The sequence below is a fragment of the Siniperca chuatsi genome, linkage group LG24, assembly GCF_020085105.1.
Source record: "Siniperca chuatsi isolate FFG_IHB_CAS linkage group LG24, ASM2008510v1, whole genome shotgun sequence".
Lineage (NCBI taxonomy): Eukaryota > Metazoa > Chordata > Actinopteri > Centrarchiformes > Sinipercidae > Siniperca > Siniperca chuatsi.
In genome coordinates, this window is record NC_058065.1 from 15221201 (window position 1) to 15243722 (window position 22522).

At 38.4% G+C, this 22522-nt stretch overlaps 1 protein-coding gene across 5 annotated transcripts; it reads right to left on the bottom strand.

Annotated features, from left to right (window-relative positions):
• Positions 1-679: 679 nt before the first annotated feature.
• LOC122872303 lies at positions 680-22482 on the bottom strand. Of its 5 annotated transcripts, XR_006377074.1 has the most exons (4): positions 14306-14506; positions 10437-10576; positions 2507-2635; positions 2206-2419 (listed from the first exon to the last, which is right to left on the bottom strand). XR_006377074.1 is itself a non-coding variant. In XM_044188350.1 (3 exons), exons 1-3 carry the CDS (start codon positions 22480-22482, stop codon positions 2145-2147), a joined length of 654 nt encoding a protein of 217 aa, XP_044044285.1. In that variant the 3' UTR covers positions 680-2144. The 5 variants fall into 5 exon arrangements, 2 of the variants coding, with proteins under 2 accessions (XP_044044285.1, XP_044044284.1); XM_044188350.1 differs by lacking the exons at positions 10437-10576; positions 14306-14506 and adding an exon at positions 22209-22482 and having other exon boundaries at positions 680-2395; XM_044188349.1 differs by lacking the exons at positions 10437-10576; positions 14306-14506 and adding an exon at positions 22209-22482 and having other exon boundaries at positions 695-2419.
• Between the last annotated feature and the right edge of the window lie 40 nt (positions 22483-22522).

Here is a 22522-nt window from a genome sequence, read left to right on the forward strand (position 1 = left end):
GGCGTGTTTGCTTTGTAATATCATTAGAGCAATATCTTTTGTGAATCAGACCTTGAGGTGGCGCAGATAACGGTTGCAAATGATTCGCAATTCATGTTGCCATCAGCGGCCGCAATTCATTCTTTGTGACGTTGCCCCTCAGTGTCTGAAAATTTGTAGTCTCTAAGCCCATAGCTCCCTCCAGAGCCACAGAAGACATTATTCTATTCAATTGGAGCACAATGCAAATTCCACCCAGAATTTTAAAATAGTAATAATGCAATGGTAGTGGTAATATTAGTATTAATATTAATAAAGTAATAATAGGAATGATAGTCATAGGAATAATAGGCCAATAACAACAACTGTAGTAGCAGTTGTCGAGCAGGAACACGGGGGCAGCAGGTGGTCCACAACCACAGATCCAGACTCTGCAGCTCCGGAGGCAGAAATACCTGCTGAAAGCGACAGAAGGAGAGAGGAGAGAGACGAGAAAGCACAAAACTACGAGAGATGTTGAGTTAGTAACATACAGTAATGGGATACAAATGCATACAGATTGAGAGGGACAGGAGGAGAGAGGAAAGAAGTGCATCATGGGAAGACTCCCGGCAGTCTAGGCCTATAGCAGCATAACTAAGGGATGGTTCAGGACTCATCCAAGCCAGCCCTAACTATAAGCTTTATCAAAGAGGAAAGTCTTAAGTCTGTAAAATTAGTGGATCACCTTTTACATATGCCTTTCACAAGGCCACCTTATTGTAACATTTAAAAGTTTATAATTAGATTCTTTAACATTTATTAGTCTTTTCATGGTTAACAGTCACCATTTCATCTACACCAGTCTTGACTACATCTCAGAGCTGATGTATTCCCATTTCTTAATCAGGACACCTGTTTTTCACTGCTTAGTTTGATGTCAAAATGGTGGATAAAATGGTCCAATAATTTTTACAAGAGGAGTAAATTACTGTGAACTTAATTGTCATTCAGATATCTACACACACACACATACTAGCACACATAGTGACGCACAACAATACACAGCCCATCCCGCAGTATTAAAGCAGAGGAGGATAGTCCGGTATCCTGGAGCACCCACAGTCCCTCACCTGCTAGTTTGGGTAACCAATCATGCATCAGCACCGTCTCCCATCGAAACAACCGCATGGTTCTTTGAAGTGAAATTTAATTATTGCTGCGGCACTTCTCCACGAACACTGCATGTGTGTGTCTCACAGTCTGTATGGTGTCTTATGCCTCTGTCACTTGTGCCTCTGAGCATGAGTGCGTGTGCGTGTGTGTTAGCATACACCTATCAAAACTCCCTCTGGTGAACATGACAGAATAGATGGGGAGAACGAACAAGCTGCTCAACCCTTCTTTCATCTTCTCCCCCTTTTTACTGCCTGAAAACTCAGCTCTGACACATCTTACGCTGTGTGTGTATGTGTGTGAGAGACATCGTTACATATTTCATGCTGCTGATGATTATAGGAGTTATCATTCTGTTTGCATCCAAGCGTCTGACAAAGCAGCACTTGCGTGTGAAGAATAGCAGGCATGTGTTTGTCTGGTTTGGTTGAATGCTGTGACATATTTGGAAGCAGCTTTGATGACTTGACAGATTGTATGAGGGTATGACATGCTGGTGTGTGTGCTTTCATTTAAATGTGTTATTCTACTCTTTGAAGCTCACACTGACTAATGGTTGTGTGTGTATATCTTGGTGAATGATGTGCCAGCGTTGTTGTTTACCATAATGTGTGTGTGTTGTGTTTGTTTTTCTCATGAAGCTATCCTCAGCAAGCATCCAGCACCTGTGTCTTGTCTCCACCACTGATGGAGACAGATAGAGAGCTGGAAACACTGCAGCAGGATATGAAATATGCTAATGAACAAACATAATAATAACCCATCATCACACACACGGAAGAAAGAAAATGAAAAACTTTTCAAAGGATTTTGTCTTTTTACGACATTGTTTCGAGACAAAATTGAAATTCTCTTATTCTCCAACATTCCTGTTCCTGGGTCCCAGATTGGGACCTATTTGATTGGATCTGGCATCTCCTCAAAATCTGTTAATAAATTTAGTGTAATATTTGTTATCTGTTCTGTCACTTTTATTTCTCATTGAAGTCACTCGTAAATCTCTTGTTTGCCTATTTTGGATTGTTATAATTCACAAAGGCAGACTCAAACGCAGACTCAGACACAGAGAGGTGAGTTAGAGATAAGGGGGATTTATTGTACAGTTCACCAGAGTTTTGATAGGATTGAGGGAAGGAAGCCAGAGGACGGAGACCGAGGGGTGAGAGAGGAGCCGTGGGTTGATGAGGTATGGCTAGGGTCCAAGTCCGGAGGTATGTGTGGCTGTGTAGCTGAAACCAAGCGAGGCTGGCTGGCAGAGTTGCTGGGGGAGGCAGACAGACAGATCCTGAGCACAAGGAGAGCAAGGTTAGCACAGTTCAAAACACAAGCAAGCAACTAGAATGATATTCTAGTAACCGAGGACGTGAACTACCACATGGGTTGAAAACAACAATCTGGTGATGAGTGGAAGAAAGACCAGGGTTGATATACTGCAGCGCTTGATTAGTGGATGAGTTGCAGGTGTGTGGCTTGGAGCAGGAGGTGTTTTTTGGTGATGAGTCTGGAGCCCGTGGCGAGAGGGAGTGCCACACCCACAACACAGAGAGAAACAGACAGAGACAACAGAGAAACTCTAAGGTTACGGGACAGACCTTAACATGGATGCATTTTTAATGTGATTTTTTTTTTTTTTTACAGAGAGAGAGGTCAGGTCACAAAGTGACGCCTGAAGTGTGTGACTTTTGTGAGCTAATGTTACTGCGATTTGAATTAGGATACCCTCAGCAACAAGGGGGAAACTGGTAAAATGTCCACAAGACAATCAAATTTGTTGAATTGCTTTAAACCAGTAGGTCAACTTCTTCTACAGAAGAAGTTAAAAGGGTTGTTTGTTTTAGATATGGTATAATTCCATCAGCATAGTCCAAGTCCATTATTAAACCTGTTCCAAAGTCATCGAAGAACTACCCCAGAATACCCCTTAATTATAGGGGCATCAGCCTTCTTAGTACAGCTTTTAACATTGTATTCTAATATACTGAACAACAGGCTCACACAGTATTTAGAAATGGTACAGTATCTTGTTGATGAGCAGAATGGATTTAGAAAGAAACAAGCCCGTATCAATCATATACATTCAATATCAACTGTCATTAGGCCTTTGACTGGATAAATAGAGATTTCCTTGCCTTTAAACTTATGGAAGCTTTTACTGGCTGAGTCTGAGTCTGACCTACAGAATATTATTATTATTAAATGTGGTTAGTTTGTGGTGTTGGTGGTGATTAGCGATAAATCAGAGTAAAACACAAAAAATGCATTTCAGAAAGAAACATAGTTTTGGCTCAGTCACTTTAGAATATGTTATGTGCATATACTTGGGGTTTTCCTTTGATTTCCCTTGATTTCTGACTTATGGTTGGAATTGGGTCCCTTGTTGACTGTGCTGGGAGAGTGCTATGATCAGTCATTAACAAAGTGAAATTGTGTAATGATCTTGGCTATTCAACATCAACAAACTTTACGATACATGTGTCTCCCCTATACTGAGCTATGCTGCAGGGGTGTGGGGCTTAAAATAATCTAAAACTGTAGATACCCTACAGAATAGAGGTTTTCTGGGGGTTCATAGATTTGCTCCCATTCTATCAATTCAGGGAGACATGGGCTGGATACCAGGATCAGTACAACGAAAATGTGAAATGATCCAGCTGTGGAACTGTCTAATCAAAATGGCAGAGGATAGACTACATAAGGTGTTTATGTGGAGTAAATTAAACAGTGCTTTTTTTAAGATGATTTTTTGGGAATTACTGCTTTATTCGATAGTGATAGTAGAGAGAGACGGAAAGGCAGAGGAGAGAGAGAGAGAGAGAGAGAGGGGATGACATGCAGCAAAGGGCCCGGGGAGCTACCAGGGCGCCCCAAATCACACAGTTCTACATGGGCAAAAGAGCTTCACTCCTTTTTGAGGGTGCGGACAGGCTGTATATCTATAGGAATAGTTTGTGTTGTAATGTTAACTTTATTAAAAACAAGCTTTTATTGAAGTTTGAGGAAAAATCTTTCAAAAATATTCTGTCTGATTTGGGTGAAGTGGAAAGTAAGTCCCATTTTCTTTTGTAATGTGCATATTATGATGATTTAAGAGAGTTAATGTTCCATGAAATGGAATTCTCAGTTTGTACATGTTAACAGTGAGTCCTCCGTGCACGCCAAAGTTAGTCACAGAGTTCCACAAGGTTCTGCGCTTGGACCGATTCTATTCACCTCATATATGCTTCCATTAGACAATATTATTAGGAAACACTCCATAAACTTTCATTGTTATGCGGATGATATCCAATTATATCTATCGATCAAGCCAGATGAAACCAGTCAGTTAGCTTAACTTCAAGCATGCCTTAAGGACATAAAAACCTGGATGACCTGCAATTTTCTGATGTTAAACTCTGACAAAACTGAAGTTATTGTACTTGGCCCCAAACACGTCCGAGACACATTAACTAAAGATATAGTTACTCTAGATGGCATTGCCCTGGCCTCCAGCGCCACTGTAAGGAACCTTGGAGTTATCTTTAATCAGGATTTATCCTTTAACTCACATGAAACAAACTTCAAGGACTGCCTTCTTTCACCTACGTAACATTGCAATAATCAGTCTCAAAATGATGCTGAAAAGCTTTTGTTACTTCTAGGCTGGATTATTGCAATTCCTTATTATCAGGCTACCCGAATAAGTCCCTTAAGACTCTCCAGTTGATCCAGAATGCTGCAGCAAGTGTACTGACAAGAACTAGGAAAAGAGATCATATTTCTCTAATACTAGCTTCTCTGCACTGGCTCCCTGTAAAATCCAGAATAGAATTTAAAATCCTTCTACTCACCTACAAAGCTCTTTATGGTCAGGCACCATCGTATCTTAATAAGCTCATAATACCTTATTACCCCATTAGAACACTGCACTCCCAGAATGCAGGGTTACTTGTGGTTCCTAGAGTCTCCAAAAGTAGAATGGGAGCCAGAGCTTTCAGTTATCAAGCTCCTCTCCTGTGGGATCAGGTCCCAGTTTGGGTCCAGGAGGCAGACACCATCTCCACATTTAAGAGTAGGCTTAAGACTTTCCTCTTTGATAAAGCTTATAGTTAGGGCTGGCTTGGGTGAGTCCTGACTCACTGAGGGTCACGTGACTGACTGGGGTCACATGACTGACAGGGGTAGCCAAGGTAGCACTACCACTAAGCTGAACTGTTAACATGGTTACTGCTGACTGACCACTATTGGCTATTACCAAGTTATCTTATAGACCACAGTGGCTGTGGGTTTGGCATTGGCAATGTTGTTTTTATTAAACAAATTCTGTAGGAGCTGAGGGAATAGTTTGACATTTTGGGAAATACGCTTATTCGCTTTCTTGCCAAAATGAGGAGATTGATACCACTCTCATTATCAGTATGGTGAGTATGAAGCATCACTCAGCCGGCAGCTATCTTAGCTTAGCATAGCATAAAAACTGGAAACAGGAGTAAACATCTAGTCTACTCTGCCCAAAGAAAACAAAGTCAGAACTAATCAACATGTTTTATCTTGTTTGTTTAATCCGTACAAAAACAGAATTATAAAACCAACAAATAGTCATTTTACTGGGATTATGTACTATTTCTTGGGAGTGAGCTTTAGAGGTGCTGGTAGTGGATCATGTTACCGGCTTGCTGTTTCTCCCTGTTTCCAGTCTTCATGCTAAGCTAAGCTAATCATCTCCTTTCTGTAGCTTCATATTTAGAGTACAGATATGAGAGGTGTCAGTCTTCATTTTACTCGCGGCAAGAAAGCGTATACGTGTAACATAATATAATAAGTGTATTTCCCAAAATGTCTATTGCTTCAGGTATTGAAACTGACATTTGTTGTCTATTTACTAATATGGCATTGAGCTGTGCCCTCTTTGGAACAGAGTCTTTTGCTGGGCACAGACCCACACATTAAAGAATAAGAGTGAACTGTCTCATTAAATTAAAAGGATCCACAAATGTGATTTTCAAAGTCTGATTAACTAGATTAACTATGTTTGCATGAAGCAATGAAGTGAAGGTCTCTCCTCTCTCGTAACTATACCCCGCCACATGCTGTATTCTGTTTCACTTGGAAATATATAACATTATTAATTCATTAATATATATAACATTATGGAAGATAAAGACACTCTACCTGCTGTTTCACTGATCAGGAATATACCAACATTTGCCTCCTGGAGTATGTGTATGAACAGCCCATAACAGAAAACGATCAAACAAACACCATGACGTCAGTGTTTATCACTTACAGCCTGTGTTAATTTGAATAATGAATACTCCAAAGGACAGATTTGTTTTTATACACTTTATATAATACATATCGCAAAGCCACTGTAATCACATTCTGAAAAATGAATACAGACTAATATACTGTGCACTCTTCCATCATGTTAACTTAGCACATGAAATAAAGGGGACTTTAACCGATTCATTTTGTTAAGGACCCTCAGAGAGCAATTTCTCTTTTGAAGAATTACTGGATTCATTATTAATACTCACCAGGAGCTACGCTTAAAAACACTGTAGTGCTCCTTCATCATCTAATTGCAAAAAATATCTAATTAAAAATAACACGGAGTGGAATTTCAATAAACAAAAACAACTCAAACTTGCTCTGCGCTGTGTCTGTATTTCATGTTTAGAACTAGTGTCAGAATTTGTTAATTCTCTGTTAAATTAATTTAGGTGTCGTTTACAGTTAGCTGGTAAACACTATCTATATTGTGACCATGAATATCCCTATGCTCAGAAATGAGTATGCATGAGATTACCATGAAAACAAGCACAAACCACAGAGATCAACAGTGGTGGAAAGTAACTAAGTACATGTAATGTAATTAAGTACATTTTGAAGAAACTTGTACTTTACTTGAGTATGTTCATTTTATGCTACTTTATACTGCTACTCCACTACATTTTAGAGGGAAATTTTGTACTTTTTACTGCACTACATTTATCTGACACCTGGAGTTACAGGTTACTTGGCAGATTAAGATTTTACATTTAAAAAAACATAAACTCATAAAATACAATGCAATATTAAAGATTTAACCAGTAGTTCTGAACATTTTTGGCTTGTGACCCCTTACAAAAAACAGTGATAGTTGAGGCCCCTTGTTATGTTTCAGATGTCTAGCCAAGTTTCCATCCACATGTAGTGCAAATTTTAACTGACTTTCCAGAAAATCGGAAAAAATTAAATGTGAATTAATACTAGCTTAATGCTAATTAATGATTTCCATCCACTACTGTTATGTGAATATTAGGAGTTGGCACATCAAGATAAACATATGGTGGTGCTAATTCTCCAGTTGGGTGCCGTTAAACCATTGCAGAAAAAGATGGCGCAATAAGATGTCAATTCCCGCTCACACAATATTACCTCTGCATTGATTTATTGAAGTGAAGTTGATGTTTTGGTTACACGGACCTTTTTGAAGACAGACACAGTGATACAAAAGAGCTTCAGTCAAATCTCAAATGAATTAAAATGATGTGGAGAACATGATGGAAATATGCAACACGTCCTCATACCTAAACGACAGAATAGTTTGTTTGGCAGTGACTCCCAAAACGACATATATGACCGTTGGAGAGTACCAACGACAGGCGTACCAGACCTTTGTTGCAATTTTTCATCTCTTCAATGGAGTGGAAGCTTTAGTGAACGTTTAAGTCACATGCTTCATGTATGTCATGGTTTATTCACTAAGTATATTTCCATTGCTCTTTGTTGCACTTTCTTTTTATCAATACACCAACTTTTCTACCTCAGCCAATCGTAAAAACTTTTTTGCGGTATTTCACTTTTTTCCCCCCCGAATTTCCAGCATTTCCACTCTCCACTTTTTTATACTCAAATTGAAAATGCAAATAAAAATAGGTGAATGGAAAGGTACTTAACATGAGTTGTTAGCTGTTCCACCAAAGAGACATTTCCCCTCTAAACTTCTCACATGGTTTCATTTAAATAACTGTTTGAGGCTCAAAGAGGTCAAATTAGCCAATATTTCACATAAAAAGCAGAGATTAGACAAAAGTCTAAAAAAAACAAAACATTATCTCTCCCATTAATCATCTCACGACCCCTCAGATTTATCTTGTGACCCTTTGGGGCCTGACCCCTAGGTTGGAAACCACTGGACTAAAATAGCTAACTGTATATAAAATAGTTAAAACTAGCTCCACTTCAAGCAGCTACAACAGTAAAATACTACTAACCCATTGATGCATCAGTCAGTGGTGGCCCGCCTTATATGCTGAATATGCAATTGCGTAGGGCCCTGCAAATCCTTTCTTCTTTGTTTTTTGGGCAATGAATTTCACTCCGGTTTAGCTCTACTTAGTTGCAATTGCAATATCAGCCATCCATCCATTACCTAGTTGCTTATTCAAGTCAGGCTTGCTTGATGTAAGATAACACTAATTTGTAGAAACAAATGTTTATATGTAAGGCATTTACAGACTAGTGAACCTATGAAACTGATGTTCAGAAGACAATAAAAGCTCTTAGCTGTAAGTTTCGCTCTCTCTCTGTTCCACAAGACAAAATATTAATTGATTGAAGCAGCCAGCAATACTTATAAAGTAGACCTGTTAAATTATATTTCAAATGTTCACAACAATAATCTAGTCAAAATTGTTTAAAAGCGCTACCAAAAATCTACTTATTTTTCACAACTCATTCAATCACATATTTCTGTTGTGCTGACAACCTCAGGCTATTTAACTAATATTTCCTCACATATAAACTTCTTCTTGCTGTATGAACACACGCTTACAGTTCCAAAAACATTTAACCAATATTCCAAATTTAGCAGCAGAAAACAATTTATTTTGACACTTTACTTTATTTCATATACCTCTAAACTGAAAAATGCGAAGATGCAAATTTGTGATGCAATTTTTTTTTTTTAAATATTTTTTTTTAGGCTTATATAAATATACCCCTAAAAGTCTGGAAATTTCTGGCTCTGCTGCTTCAATTTAGTATTTTTTTTTGTGTTTCAAGTTAAGATTCAAGATGTTTCAAGATAAGATTCCGAACTTTATTGAATTGCAATAGTGCGCCCCTCTAAATAAAATATGAATCCAATAAGAAGGTATAAGATATTGGATATTGTAACCTAATGTGGATATTTTTGTCTATTAAAAGTTATTGATCTGAAAGAAGTTGCATTCCTTTTAGAAAATTGAGAATAAAAGAATTTTATGATATAGTGAATGATAAGAACAAGTAAATATACTTTCAAATCTCACATTTTACATGCCACTGTTAACACTATGTACTTAGTTTATCCAAAGGAGTACATATTTTACTACTGTGACACTGACATCCATAAAATGTAAACTTAGAATTTCAAGTTTACAATTTTCAGATGACTGTCACACCGTCCAATATGTTTTTAATCAAAGAGAGAAAGTTCTGCCTAATTCATTCGACTTTTGTTGCTTTTAGTCCTCATCACAGAATCTGAAGTAACCCGTGTGACTGTTTGTACTGTAACTCAACCGTCACGATGCACCATTTTTTCTTCTGCACTCTGGTTCTGTCTGTCCTTGAGAAGTGCATCAAAAGCTCCTGAGTCAACCGCATTTGGCATTTCTTCTTTCTTTTTTTACACAAGTAACAATTTGTCAGCTGCTTCACTACATGGACTGTCAAAAAAAATAAAAACAATAACTCTAAATCTTATGTTTCACAAAAAACAAGCCCTCCCCAGCATTATTAATATTTTCTTTGGACCCTGCCCTTGAAAACATTGGAACTGAAACCCTGAACATGTGAAAATAATAAATCACATAATAACATGGCACATGTAACAAAACAGTGAATATTTCAGCAACTCTGTTTATAAATGAAAATGGAATGCTAATAAATAAATGGTTATTACAGCCACTGAATTAGTGAACAGGGCACAGGTGGCAGCTCTTTTGGGTGCTGAGGGATTCAAGCACATGTATTCATGAACTGATCGTATAACATTTAAAATATTGTTATATTATAGTCTAACTTTATATGACATATTTAACTCTACTGCAGTTCTGCTTCTGTTGTCATGCACAGTAATTTGAAGGTTGGAGCAACTGTTGATTAGGGAAAAAATGATGCAGTTTTTGGAGAGACTACATTCTTATTAGTGACTGCATTTACTAATAACTATAAAAATCCACATGTGTAATGTGTTTCTGAAAATTAACATTGGTACTGTTAGCTACTCGATTATGATAGGCATTATAAAACCCTGTTACAGAAAACTGTTGTTCTCAGCATATGGCAAAACACACCTATATGAACTGGCACACAGCCCCCACCCGCCCAATAAATTTTGTAGTAGTCTCCCGCTGGGGCTTCTGGTTTTGTTGCTGGGGTGGGGGAGCCTGTTGCTCACTTCTCCAGTGGCCCGGTCTGTCCTCACTCCTGATTGCTGTATAAATGTAATGTTAATTATTATAATGGTTATTATTATATTATTACTATAATGATATTGACGTTACATCATATATTTATTATCACTATAACATTAACACTGTGTCCTTCTTCTTTTTCTCCGCCACACATGCCTTACTCTACACACTAACTTGTCCAGGATCACGGATACACTGCCTCTCATACAAACATCCAGACATGTACAAACACACATTACCAACGCATACCCAACTTAATCTAATCTAATCTCTAATCCCACTTATCATATCATCACATTCATCATTGTAACTGCTTTGTTACTGTCTGTATGTCTGTCCATTATGTCTATTATGTTTGTGTCACTTTTTTTGTCATACTCTACTTCAACAAAAAAAAAAAGATAATGTATAGTAGACGGTGTAGTCCCTCATTCGTCCAGGAGTGTTCTATTGTAGAAAAGGTTTCAGTCGTAGTCATCTGGACACTGTTTTCAGAATCAAGACGTTTCGGCTCCCATCCGGAAGTCATTCTCAATTGTGAAAAATTGCATGTGATTGGCGTGACCAAGGTGATAAAACACTCTGAGTGTTTTATCACCTTGGTCACGCCAATCACATGCTAATCAGGTACTTAACTGTGATGAAGTAGATGCAGCCAGAAAACAATAGGCCTGATTACTGATTACTGGGCCATCTTGGAAACTATTACTACTACTATTACTACTACTATAAGGTCAGTTTCAGGTGAAACTAGCTATTAACAGATACTCAGGCAGATTCCTTCCTGAGGGCAGGGCTTATGTAACACAGTAGGTTAAATTTCTAGTTCCCGTCCCATTTTTTCACAATTGAGAATGACTTCTGGATGGGAGCCGAAACATCTTGATTCTGAAAACAGTGTCCAGATGACTACGACTGAAACCTTTTCTACGATAATATTTAGTAGGAGGGATGATGTGAAACACTTGAATGTTTTTGATTGAGTAATCGATCTATTTCTGTTATGGCTTATCCCTGGCTTCACGGGTAAGATCCAGCTGCTTGTTCACACTGAGGCATTTGGCTTATCCTGAGTAACAGTGACATTGTTGCTAGAAAGCCGAAATACTGTTGATTTAAAAAAATAAAATAAATTCAGTGCTTTGAGTGCATTAAATGAAATTCCATTTGCCTCCATTGTGTCAGAGTATTGGTCTAAGTATCGAGACGTGCATTGCAGAACCTCAGCAGATAAAACCTTGTTTTTGTGATTTCTGTAAAGTGACACTATATAGTTTGTCAAATGTGGTGTATTTGCTGGTGTGCAGCCAGCATGCAAACTCATCATGAAAACATTACACATAAACTGTTGATTATCACACAAATGATAAATGTTGTGAGCTACAAGAGATAATCCCCACCTTTAAAAACAAGGAAAGTCCAGAACCTGATGGATATATTAATGAATTTTATAAAAGCTTTAAAGAATTAATATCCCCCCTTCTACTTGAAGCATATCATTATGCACAGCAATCCAGTACAATGGCCCCCTCATGGAGGGAAGCGAGCATAGAGGTACACACTTTATTTAAGCCCACTCTCCTCTGTCAAAGTTAATGGTCATAGATCAGTGAGTTTTGCATTGGAACGCAGCTGTAGACAAGGCTGCTCACTGTCGCTCCGATTGTTTGCCATCAGTATTGAGCTTCTGGGCCAGCTCATTTGGGATGACAGTAATATTAAGGGCATCACAACTGTAGAATAATCTTTTGTTGAAGAAAAACGTCACTCAGGTTCCAAACTGAAGAAAACATTTAGAACTTTACTTAAATGAAAACGAAAAACGGTGGTTGACACACACAAACACAGTATCTGTGCCTCTCTGCCCAGCAACCTAAGGGCAGAGATTATATTTTTTATGGTGGCTTTACCTGTCTTACAAACACAGTGCCACAGTTGGGACTTCCAAATTTCAGGTGTTACTTCTGGGCTGCGCAATTGAGACCCCCTGGTGTCATGGATTAAGGATTATACATATACTTGATGGCTTACTATTGAAAAGAACCTCTGCTTGGTAACACTTAAGGTAGTACCTTTCCTAGATCTTTCCCTAAAATATGCTCAAATGGGAAAGTGGACTATACGGTCACACAAAAAATTGCAAAACTAATCTTTGGCTTACCTAAGCTAATCTCACCCCATTACATATACAGTGGTGTGCAAAAGTGTTTACCCCCTTCCTGATTTATTTTTTTTTGCATGTTTGTCACACTTAAATGTTTCAGATCATCAAACAAATTTAAATATTAGTCAAAGATAACACAAGTTAACACTAAATGCAGTTTTTAAATGAAGGTTGTTGTTGTTATTATTAAGGGAAAACAAAATCCAAACCTACATGGCCCTGTGTGAAAAAGGGATTGCCCCCTAAACCTAATAACTGGTTGGGCCACCCTTAACAGCAACAACTGCAATCAAGCGTTTGCAATAACTTGCAATGAGTCTTTTACAGAATCAGAATCATCCTTATTTGTCAGGAAATATGACTTTGGTGCTATGATTTGTCAGGTACTAAGGGCCTGCAGTGAGACACAACAGCAGATCTGCCTGGCACAGAAAAGGACCACATTAGTGCAAAACAGACAATGTTGCTTACCATGTTACATATATCTGCAATATCATTGTGACCCTGTTGTTGCTGCAGAGGACTAGTAATATTTGAGGACTTAATCTGATTGTAGTTGGACAAAGGATCTCACTAAAATGTACTCTTAATTTATTTTGTCATGTTTGAGTCAGGAGTGGAGTTCTTGCTTCACATGATTCTAACTTTCCAGTTGAGAAGGTGGGTGAATCCAGTGGTGATGGATACTTAAGCAGCCCTTATAATTCATTCCAGTTTATTACAGCCTGGGTCTTACACTATTTTTGTAGTTCTGGCCATCATTCCTAGCTGTTATTATTAGATTGTGGTTTTCAAAACAATCTCACCACAAGATGAATAGCTGTTCTGAAGCTTTCAGTTGTATTACAAGATATTCCTCAGCAGATGAAGTTTCTCCAGTTGTCATGAAATTGTAGAAGATAAGATTGTGACAGATGGAGATAAGATTGTACTCATGCTGAGATCTCGAATGCAGCAGCATCAGTCGACCTACTTTTTATTTAATTGGGCAGGTAAAAATTGTATTGGGCACTATGTGAACATTTGGGTTAGTTTTTGCACAAAGAGGCACTTCCTAGGAATGATTATTTTTCTTCCTGCTCATATTCAGCTACATAACATGCACTGTATATATGACAAGTGAGAGGACAGCAGCAGGCCAAACTGTGTTCACCAGGCTGACTAATGTCAAGACAAAAATATTTTTCAAATAGGCTCCATGAGGATTATACAGGAAGAAAACTGTGTTGTTTTTATTTATCTATTCATTGATTTAATTACCTATAGAGAAATCAGCAAACTTGAGACTTGATCAATCATCACAAATACTGTTAATGGCTGTCTGTGGGGAATATGGTTCACTAAGGTCGCCAGAGGAAAAGATTTATGGAGTATGTATGTGTATGGAGATTAGTCGATCAAAACTCGACATATCATCCAAAAATCTCTTCATGTATTTCTCAACATTGGATGACATGTGTGATTTTAAGCCCTAGTACTCAAATCAGAAACGGAGGAAAACTGTTGCTGTCTGGTACTTAATTTTAAAAAAGTAGCTTGGCTGTCTTTGCTGTAGCATCTCCAAACCAGATGTACTGTTACTCACATTTTCCAGAACTGGCTGCTCCTTCGCCCTCCTTCAGTGTGGTGGTGATGGGTAAAAGCATAGCAGTGGTGGAGAGGAAGCTGTGTTGGTCAGATGCCCTGTTCTATTGCAGAGACTTCTACTGGGACCTGCTGAGGTAGTGAAGACGAGCAGGGGGAGGTGGAGAGAACCGCCTCCACCACCCCCCACCAATCAATGCGCAATCCCTGGTTGGGATTGCGCAGGTACTCTGTTTAATAATGAGGTCCATTTCACCAAGGGTGGATGTTACTCCTGTTAGTCAATTTACAGGCTTTTTTGTGCTTTCACATTTTGGAGTATACTTTTAAAAGTCATACATTTTCTACTTTACCAATGTCTGTTTGTATTGATGTTACAGTTAAAATCACAATCATCAAATACAGATTAAAAATGTTGATGGCTCTGCATAGGCTTCTATGGAAGCCCATTTCCACCAAGAAAAAAAAGTTAGGCATGATAAAAATTAAAATACTCATTGATTTAGGCCCTGTTTACACGACAACGGGTTTTGCATAAAATGGTAAACTTTTGTTGCGGTTTGGCCTTCCGTTCACACGACAACGCCGTTTTGGGGGCCTGAAAACACAAACTTTTGAAAAATGAGTGGAAGTTTTTGGAAATGCCACCCTAACCGTCGCCATGTAAATTGGCAATACGCAATTCCTGTGAAAACAGTGATGACACAGCCCCACTTTGCACGACTAATACGGTTTCAGCCAATAGTGGACTACTGAGCTATGTTTGTGCTGCAGGCTCTGCTGAGTTTATTATCGCTCTTCCAGCAAACAGAGTTGCTGCACCATTACTGTGATCAGCAGAGAGCGGAATACTCATTCCACCTCTACGTTGACAGAGGGCAACCAAAAGACGTTTTTGGACTAGACCTGCTTGCCTCCTGGCCTTGCATGCATACTAGAGTTTTTCAATTGTTTTGCTGATCCGTGTGCACAAAGGATCGTTTTCACCACGTTGTCGTGTGAACGCGGAACTTTTTTAATACGCAAAGGAAAAGCTTCTGTTTTTAGCACAACCGTAAACAGGGCCTTACTATACAAAAATTCTGACTTCGTATCTCATCATTTAGATTTTCAAAGTCAGAATTATAACATATAAAATTATGAATTAATAATTCATAATATTGACTTACTATTTTAATTGTACAAAATTATGAGATAGTAAGTCAAAAGTTTGGATACTAAGTCAAAATTATGTGATACTATTATTTCAGGATTGACATATAAAGTTGAAATTATGAGATACTGCATAAAATTTTTGACTTACGATGAGTATTTTTATTTTGATCATGCTTCAAAACTTCTCATCTCATAATCTTGATTTAGTATGAGTATTCTTTGCTTTTATCATACATAACTTTATAATTTCTTTTCCTTTTCCTACCAGAAATGGGCTTCCATAGCCATCAGATTTTGGACAACTATTAAGCCATTTTTTGTGAATGGTTAATCAGTGAGTAGTGTCATCTGGCTTCCTTTTGTTTGTGCACTTGTCGTTTGAACTCTACTCTTTCAGACTTTTGAATTAGTGGATCACATCTCAAAGTGTTCTTTCTCAGCTACACACCAGTAACTTTCACTGTGTATTTTAATTTAACTCAATTACATTTCAGACCTATATATACTGTAAATTAAGTAAGTAGATCATTGTGGTACTCCTAACACTGCATTCCTCTAACACTATTCTAAGATTTATTTGATGGTGCAGCATTGGGCAGGGCTGCACCGTTAATTGTGTGGTGTTATTTTTCACCTTTATTGATCTAGGGAAGATTTACTGAGCAGCGTGTTCTGTTTAAGCAGCTCCTTGCCTCTGCAATCACACACTGCCAGGTGTAACAACAATCTGCCACTGTTAACCTACGAGCAACTCTCTAGGAGAAGTTGGGTGTAGGGGCAAAATGCAAGAGTACACTGGAATAGTTGTTAGAGGAGTGGAGAGTTTTGTATTCATTTTCCCCTGCTTATGTTTTCCCACCTGGTCCAGAGATTTATACACCCCAGCAATGCTTTCTTTATGACACCTTCTGTAGTTGAACATATTTTGATGTTAATTTAAAAAGGAAAAAGTGCAGTGAAAACAGTTTGTTTGGGACAGATTAACAAAAGCTATTGTAATTCCCAAACCACATTTAAACCCTGAGTTTGCACGATAGTGATTCTTCCATTCTCAAACAGAATTCACTCTCATTAGTTTGATATCAGGGCCATTTATAACACCACTGCCCCACCAGACAACCATCTGGTACGTTAACAACAGGCCATTACAGGAGCAATAATCATCAAACAAAATTCACAGTCAATAAGCTCTGATTGTGACAAACTGCCATGCTAATAGGAAAGACCCACCTCTACCAAGGAATAGCTGCTAATAGCTATATTTTAAAGCAACTGCACTTCACATCCAAAGGCCTTTTTGTTACAGCTGCTGACATTCTGTACACTAGCTGGTTTGATGAGTGCACAAAACAGAATGCTTATGTCATTCTTTACTTAAAAGTTCAAATATCAGAGCATGTCTTTTACGTACCAGATGGGTTTCATTAGACCTTTATGTGTGTGTGTGTTATTTATACAACTTTTTTGCCACAAATGCAGTAGTGCTCTCTGGATAAAGCTAAACAATATATGGAGCGGTGCTTGGCACTTCCTTTGTAGTTGGTTGGTAGAATTAAATGGTGATTATGACAAGATTTTTTACATTTGGAATTTCTACTTACATTTAGAAAGGTGGTGCCTTTTTTTACCTTTCCAAAAGCAAAGGTATGAGAGCAAAAGTTTAAGGAATGGATTAAACTGTGTGTTTGTCAGACGAATGTACTGTAAGCTGTAAACGTTAGCATGTCTGGCTAAATAGCTTATTACCTACAGTGGTAATCTAGCGTTACTTCTAAAGGCAAAGGACATGTTATTATATAGGCTAATATATTATTTTATGGGGTTACAGGTTACGCTAGAAAAATGCCATTTCAGGACTGACACATCCACTGTGTGGGAACTAAGAGTTTAGAGTATGCTAACTCCGTCCTGCTCTTTATTCGATTTGACACGCAAAATTCAGCCAAACCTGCGTTAGATAATGTTACATTTGTCAGACTCCTCATCCTCAAATTATTTTCTCTTAAAAGCATACATTATTGTTTGAAAATAGGAACAATACAGCATACTTCTGACCACTGTGGCACTTGTCCAAGTATGTTTCGCTGTAGTAAGCATAGAAATCATTCAAGGGCTATTGTAGAATGAACAACATTTGAATTACATTTTTACTGGGGTTAAATAGCTCAACCCTGAAATACATTAACAATGCTGTTGATTTCCATGTCTTCTACATGACATCAACTGGTGAGTGCTGACTTTGCCAGGGGCATGTATGTTTAGCTTCAGTCTTTAGCACGTTATCATGTAGGTAGCCATTGTGCATATTTAAGGCCCTTTTACATTGTTCTCATTTTAAAATGAATCCACTGGAAACATAAGAAAGTCACCTGGAGACTGAGGGGCGACTTCACAAAGAATGAATTGTGGCCGCTGATAGCACCATGAATTGTGAATCATTTGCAACCGCTATCTGCGCCGTCTTAAAGTCCAATTCACAAAAGTAATAATGATATTACAGCGCAAACAAGCCCATAAAGTTTTGCAGCTGAGTGCAATTTGTCATTGTTTTGCATCTGTTAAATGTTCATCTGCAAACAGTTTTATAAATGCAGTTGCAAGAACAAAACTTTCCACTCGTGAAAAGAGATGTTTGATTTGAAAGAGAACTTATTGTAATTCTAATTATAACTATTCTAATTATCTAATAACTTCTCCTGCTCTTTCATTTGTTTCTATCTGTGGGATGTCTCTTATTTTTCTATGACTCACTCTGTATGGAGTGATTGTTATTTGAGGTGCTTTAACTGTGCGCTCTCCCTCTTGCCTCTGGGCGCATGGAGAGCTGTTTTCTTTCCTACTCTGCTCTCTGCTGGACTGTCACAGTGCGTAACCACCGTCTCAGTTTCTCACAGCAGCAGGTTTTATGTTGTTTTACAGTTTCATTCCCTCATGGTGAATATCAGACATTGTGCTGTCTCTGTGTCACCCGTGTGCACATGATTTACGCCCGGCATCACAGAAAAAGTTACCATCAACTCTCTTAAGCTAATAATTTCACTCACTGTGTGTGGCTATTAGTGCTGGTGTTTATGAATTGATCTTGTTTTTCACTGTGGCTCATTTGCATAGAAAGGGGCAAATTTTGCACCAAATGTATGCATATTACTTAATTTACATACCTGCAAATAGCAGCGGCGTACCGAGACACTATTTGCTTGGCAGTGCAGTTAGGGGCAAATTTCACTCTTTGCGGGTGCTTTGAGAATTACAGGGTTTCTTTTTGTCTTATTTAAGCAAGTTTAGCGGCGGCAAAAGCTGTGCAATCCTTTTGTGAATTCGCACCAGCTGAATTTCCAACCAACTCATGGAGTTTTTGCGGTGGTAGCACCTTACGCTGCCAGCTACAACGGATAACAACAGTCGTCATTTCCACCTGCAAAATCCATGGTCATTGATTAGAAACAAGAATTAAGATTTTGAGGGGTAAATCTGTCACCACTATATTAAAGTGCATTTGTGTCGTGCTTGAATGGAAAGCTTGCTGCAAAACTAACTAATGGCTTAATGAATGGTCACTTGGCAAAACTTTTTCCGGGAGTTGATGAGAATTGATGTGAATGATGATCACAAGAAATCATTAAAGGGTAAGACCACGAGCCAACAGCCCCAAAGTTCCTTCACTCAAGTCTCTCAGCATTTTATAAAGGACAAAAACAGAAGAAATGAACGTGAACTAGCTTTTGGTACTGTGAATTTAATTGAACTGAACTTTGAGCTAGCTCTTGTGAAGTGTGAACTTGCACAACACTGCCCACAGGACAGGGGTTTTTTAATATGCATGCATTGTATGTGGCACATTTACCTAGCCTTTTGATGGCATTATTTGGGGTGGTACCGGAGGACTTAACTTGCAGTATCTTCTACATTGCTTGCTCAACAACTGATTCTCCTCAAATGAAAAAAGACACCATCTCTCATAAATGATGGCTGGACGATGTAATGGAACACCTCTAACTCAAACAGCTAAACCATAGGCTACTACTCGAAGCTCATCCAGAAAGTTTTATAAGAAGTGGCAACCTTTTATGTCCTATATTTGAAATTTGACAAATCCCCATTAATGTGTACAATATTACAATGTACATTTTTGCCTCTTTTCTGTCTGTTTACCCTCTCTTCATAGCATGTATTCACGTATGGGACAGGTGTAGGCTGGTGTTTATATGTGTGGTAAGTGTATTTGTGAGCGTGGTTTGTTTGCCAATTTATATTCTATAAAAAATAGTTGAACGTAAAGAATAGTAATAGTAAGAGTGTATGTATGTGTAAGTATGTGAAAATATCAAGTACTCTACTCGTTTTATTTCTGGCTTGAGGACATTGTCTTCCCTACTGTGCGATTGTTCCAAAAGATCTTGCTTTTCCAGTTAAAATAAAATCAAGGTAAGCATTTTCTTTAGCTTGAGGCCTTGATACATTTAGGGGTGAAAAACAGAATGAAAAGTCCGCTGAACATCTTTGACTGTCCCTGGAGTTTTTCATCCAGCTACAATCAGCAGAAGACCATACTGTATGCATGTCCCCACTGAGGCCGTATAAACTGGATCTGTCAGCTCATAAAGAACATAAATACAATTTGTCGAGTATGTTCATTATTCTTCCACTGAACGTCAATAAAGGACTGGAAGCAAAGTCAAAAATTAAAAATGTCCTCGATAAAGTTGCATTATATTTCCAGTAAAGGTTTCTGTAGCTTTTACTTTAGTAAGAATGTAATTACCTCACTTGCATAACAGCCTCTCCATCTCATTTGTAACAGTTACTGAGTCTTACATTGTGCATTTCTAGTATTAAATTTAACCTTAATTTCCTGTGTTTTACCACAAAGAAATGGTGTTCCCTATAATACAATAAACAAAGTGAACCGCTGTCCTTCATTGGCTTTTACTGGTCTAGCAACAAAATCAGCATATCCCTTCATTATTCAGTAATATGTCCCCAAAATATACCACCACTTCCTATAATTTAACTACTAATGTTTAGGAGTATGAAGATGAGGTTTTTGTCTGAGAGGTGGTGTGTCTCAGAGATAAAACAGTGCCAGGAGGTATTTTCTTATTAAGCTGTGAATAACTGATGTGGATCAACAGTAAGTCTATTCATTAAGAGCTCTATCTAAGGCCTCTAAAAAAATAAACATTTCACTCCTCCAGGCTTCCATCTCTTTCACCTCTATCTGTTGCCCTTCCCCTCTCTTCTCCTCTGCTCTCTACTTTGCTCCCCTGCCTCCTTCTGTCTCTCCCCAATCATCGCTCATTATTGTCCTGATGGAGAGTAAACAAGGCCATCTTTTCCTTCCATCAGCCTCCCCATCCCTCCTTTCTTTCCGGTTGAATAAACATATGGATGGCTCTGCCTCCCTAAACCTGCTCACCCTTGCTTCTTGGCCTCCCCTCCTCTTGTCTCCCTCTGTCTCTTCTGTCTCATCTCTGGCTTTGTCATTAGTATGCAGAAGAAACAATAATATTGCTTCATGTGCCTCCCACTTTCTCCTGCTCCATCACTGTGTTGACCTATAGTGTATTCATATTTATACTACTGTCTATACTTTGCACTTTATATTTTGTTAACTGCTGCACATGTTCATACTCTTCATACTGTATATATTTTAGCGTATTCATATCACACAGTTCATACTGTTAATACTATATATATTAAGTATATAAATTTCTACCCTACTGTTTACTCTATATACTACCACTGTACATATGTACATTACTGTGCACTTTACTGCTTTTTGCACTTCTGGTTAGATGCTAAACTGCATTATGTTATCTCAGTACTTGCACTGTGCAATGACAATAACGTTGAATCTTATCCAATCTAAAAATAACAGAAGTTGTGTGGCCATTCAAAACGTGTGTTACTCCAATATTCAAAACATAGATTAACAGTGGAGACTCATCAGGTTAGTTCCCATGCTACACACAGTCCAGTTTTCCATGACATGGGCTTATTAGGGTGTAACAAGCTAATTAAAGCTAATTAAAGTTGGTGGAGAACAAAACAGCTAAAGGAGAGTAAATATTGGACTTACATTCATCAGGGGGAGACAAACACGACTCCAAATGAATTCTAATGTTGCTCCGTATCTTCTGGATGTGTAAATAGCCAACTGAATGGTAACAACTCAAAAAGGTGTCGACATGTCAGTGTTGTGTTTACAGCTTGTTTCTGCTGCCCCCAAGTGGCCAAAAAAAAATCTATTAATGCAGGTTTAATTAAAAACCTGGGGATTGCAGATGAAAACTAGCATTAAGCTAACTCTGGTACAATACATCAAATGGTAACATTTATGTTTAATATTGCACACGACAAATAAAATGAAAAAAATATTGCCACTATTGTGACTAGCGTACTTGATAAACTGACTGAGTTTAGCCAGGCCTACTTTCTACAATTAGCTACACATCTTCAACATTGAAGATGATTCTGATACATTTTTAGACTAAATATCTCTAAATGTGGCTGTTTTAGGCAAAAACAACTAACCTACAACAACAAAAACTAAACAAGTAGCCTAAAAGTGATTTCCCGCCAGTTAGGCTACATAGCCTACCTGGAAGCGCGGAGAAGGCTGTGAAACAACATTTAGACTAGGCTATAAAGTAGGGAGAGGAGATTGACAGAAAATATAGCTAATGGAACAGCTATGAATAAGCTAGACCAAATTAAATGTGAAGTTGTTTTTTAAATGGGCTACTCACCAAATTTTACAGAGTTTGGTTGGTGGCTGGTCAGAAAGTCTTTGAATTTGGGCTGAGGACCTCTGTATTTCTCATGTTCTGGCTTTCTTTCTGTCCTTCTCTCTCCCTCTAGGACCCTGTGGCACCTGCTGATGATCCCTTGAAACCTTGACGTCAGCGCTGTAAACGGTGGAGATCTCCGGTGCGCGGCGGCAGCGGTGCTCACAGGCGCAGCGTTTGTCCAGCGCGCAACGCAGGCGGCTGCGGCGGCACCAGCAGCAGCAGCAACACTCATCTCAGACTTCCCCGTCCGACTTTCGCATACATTCACACAC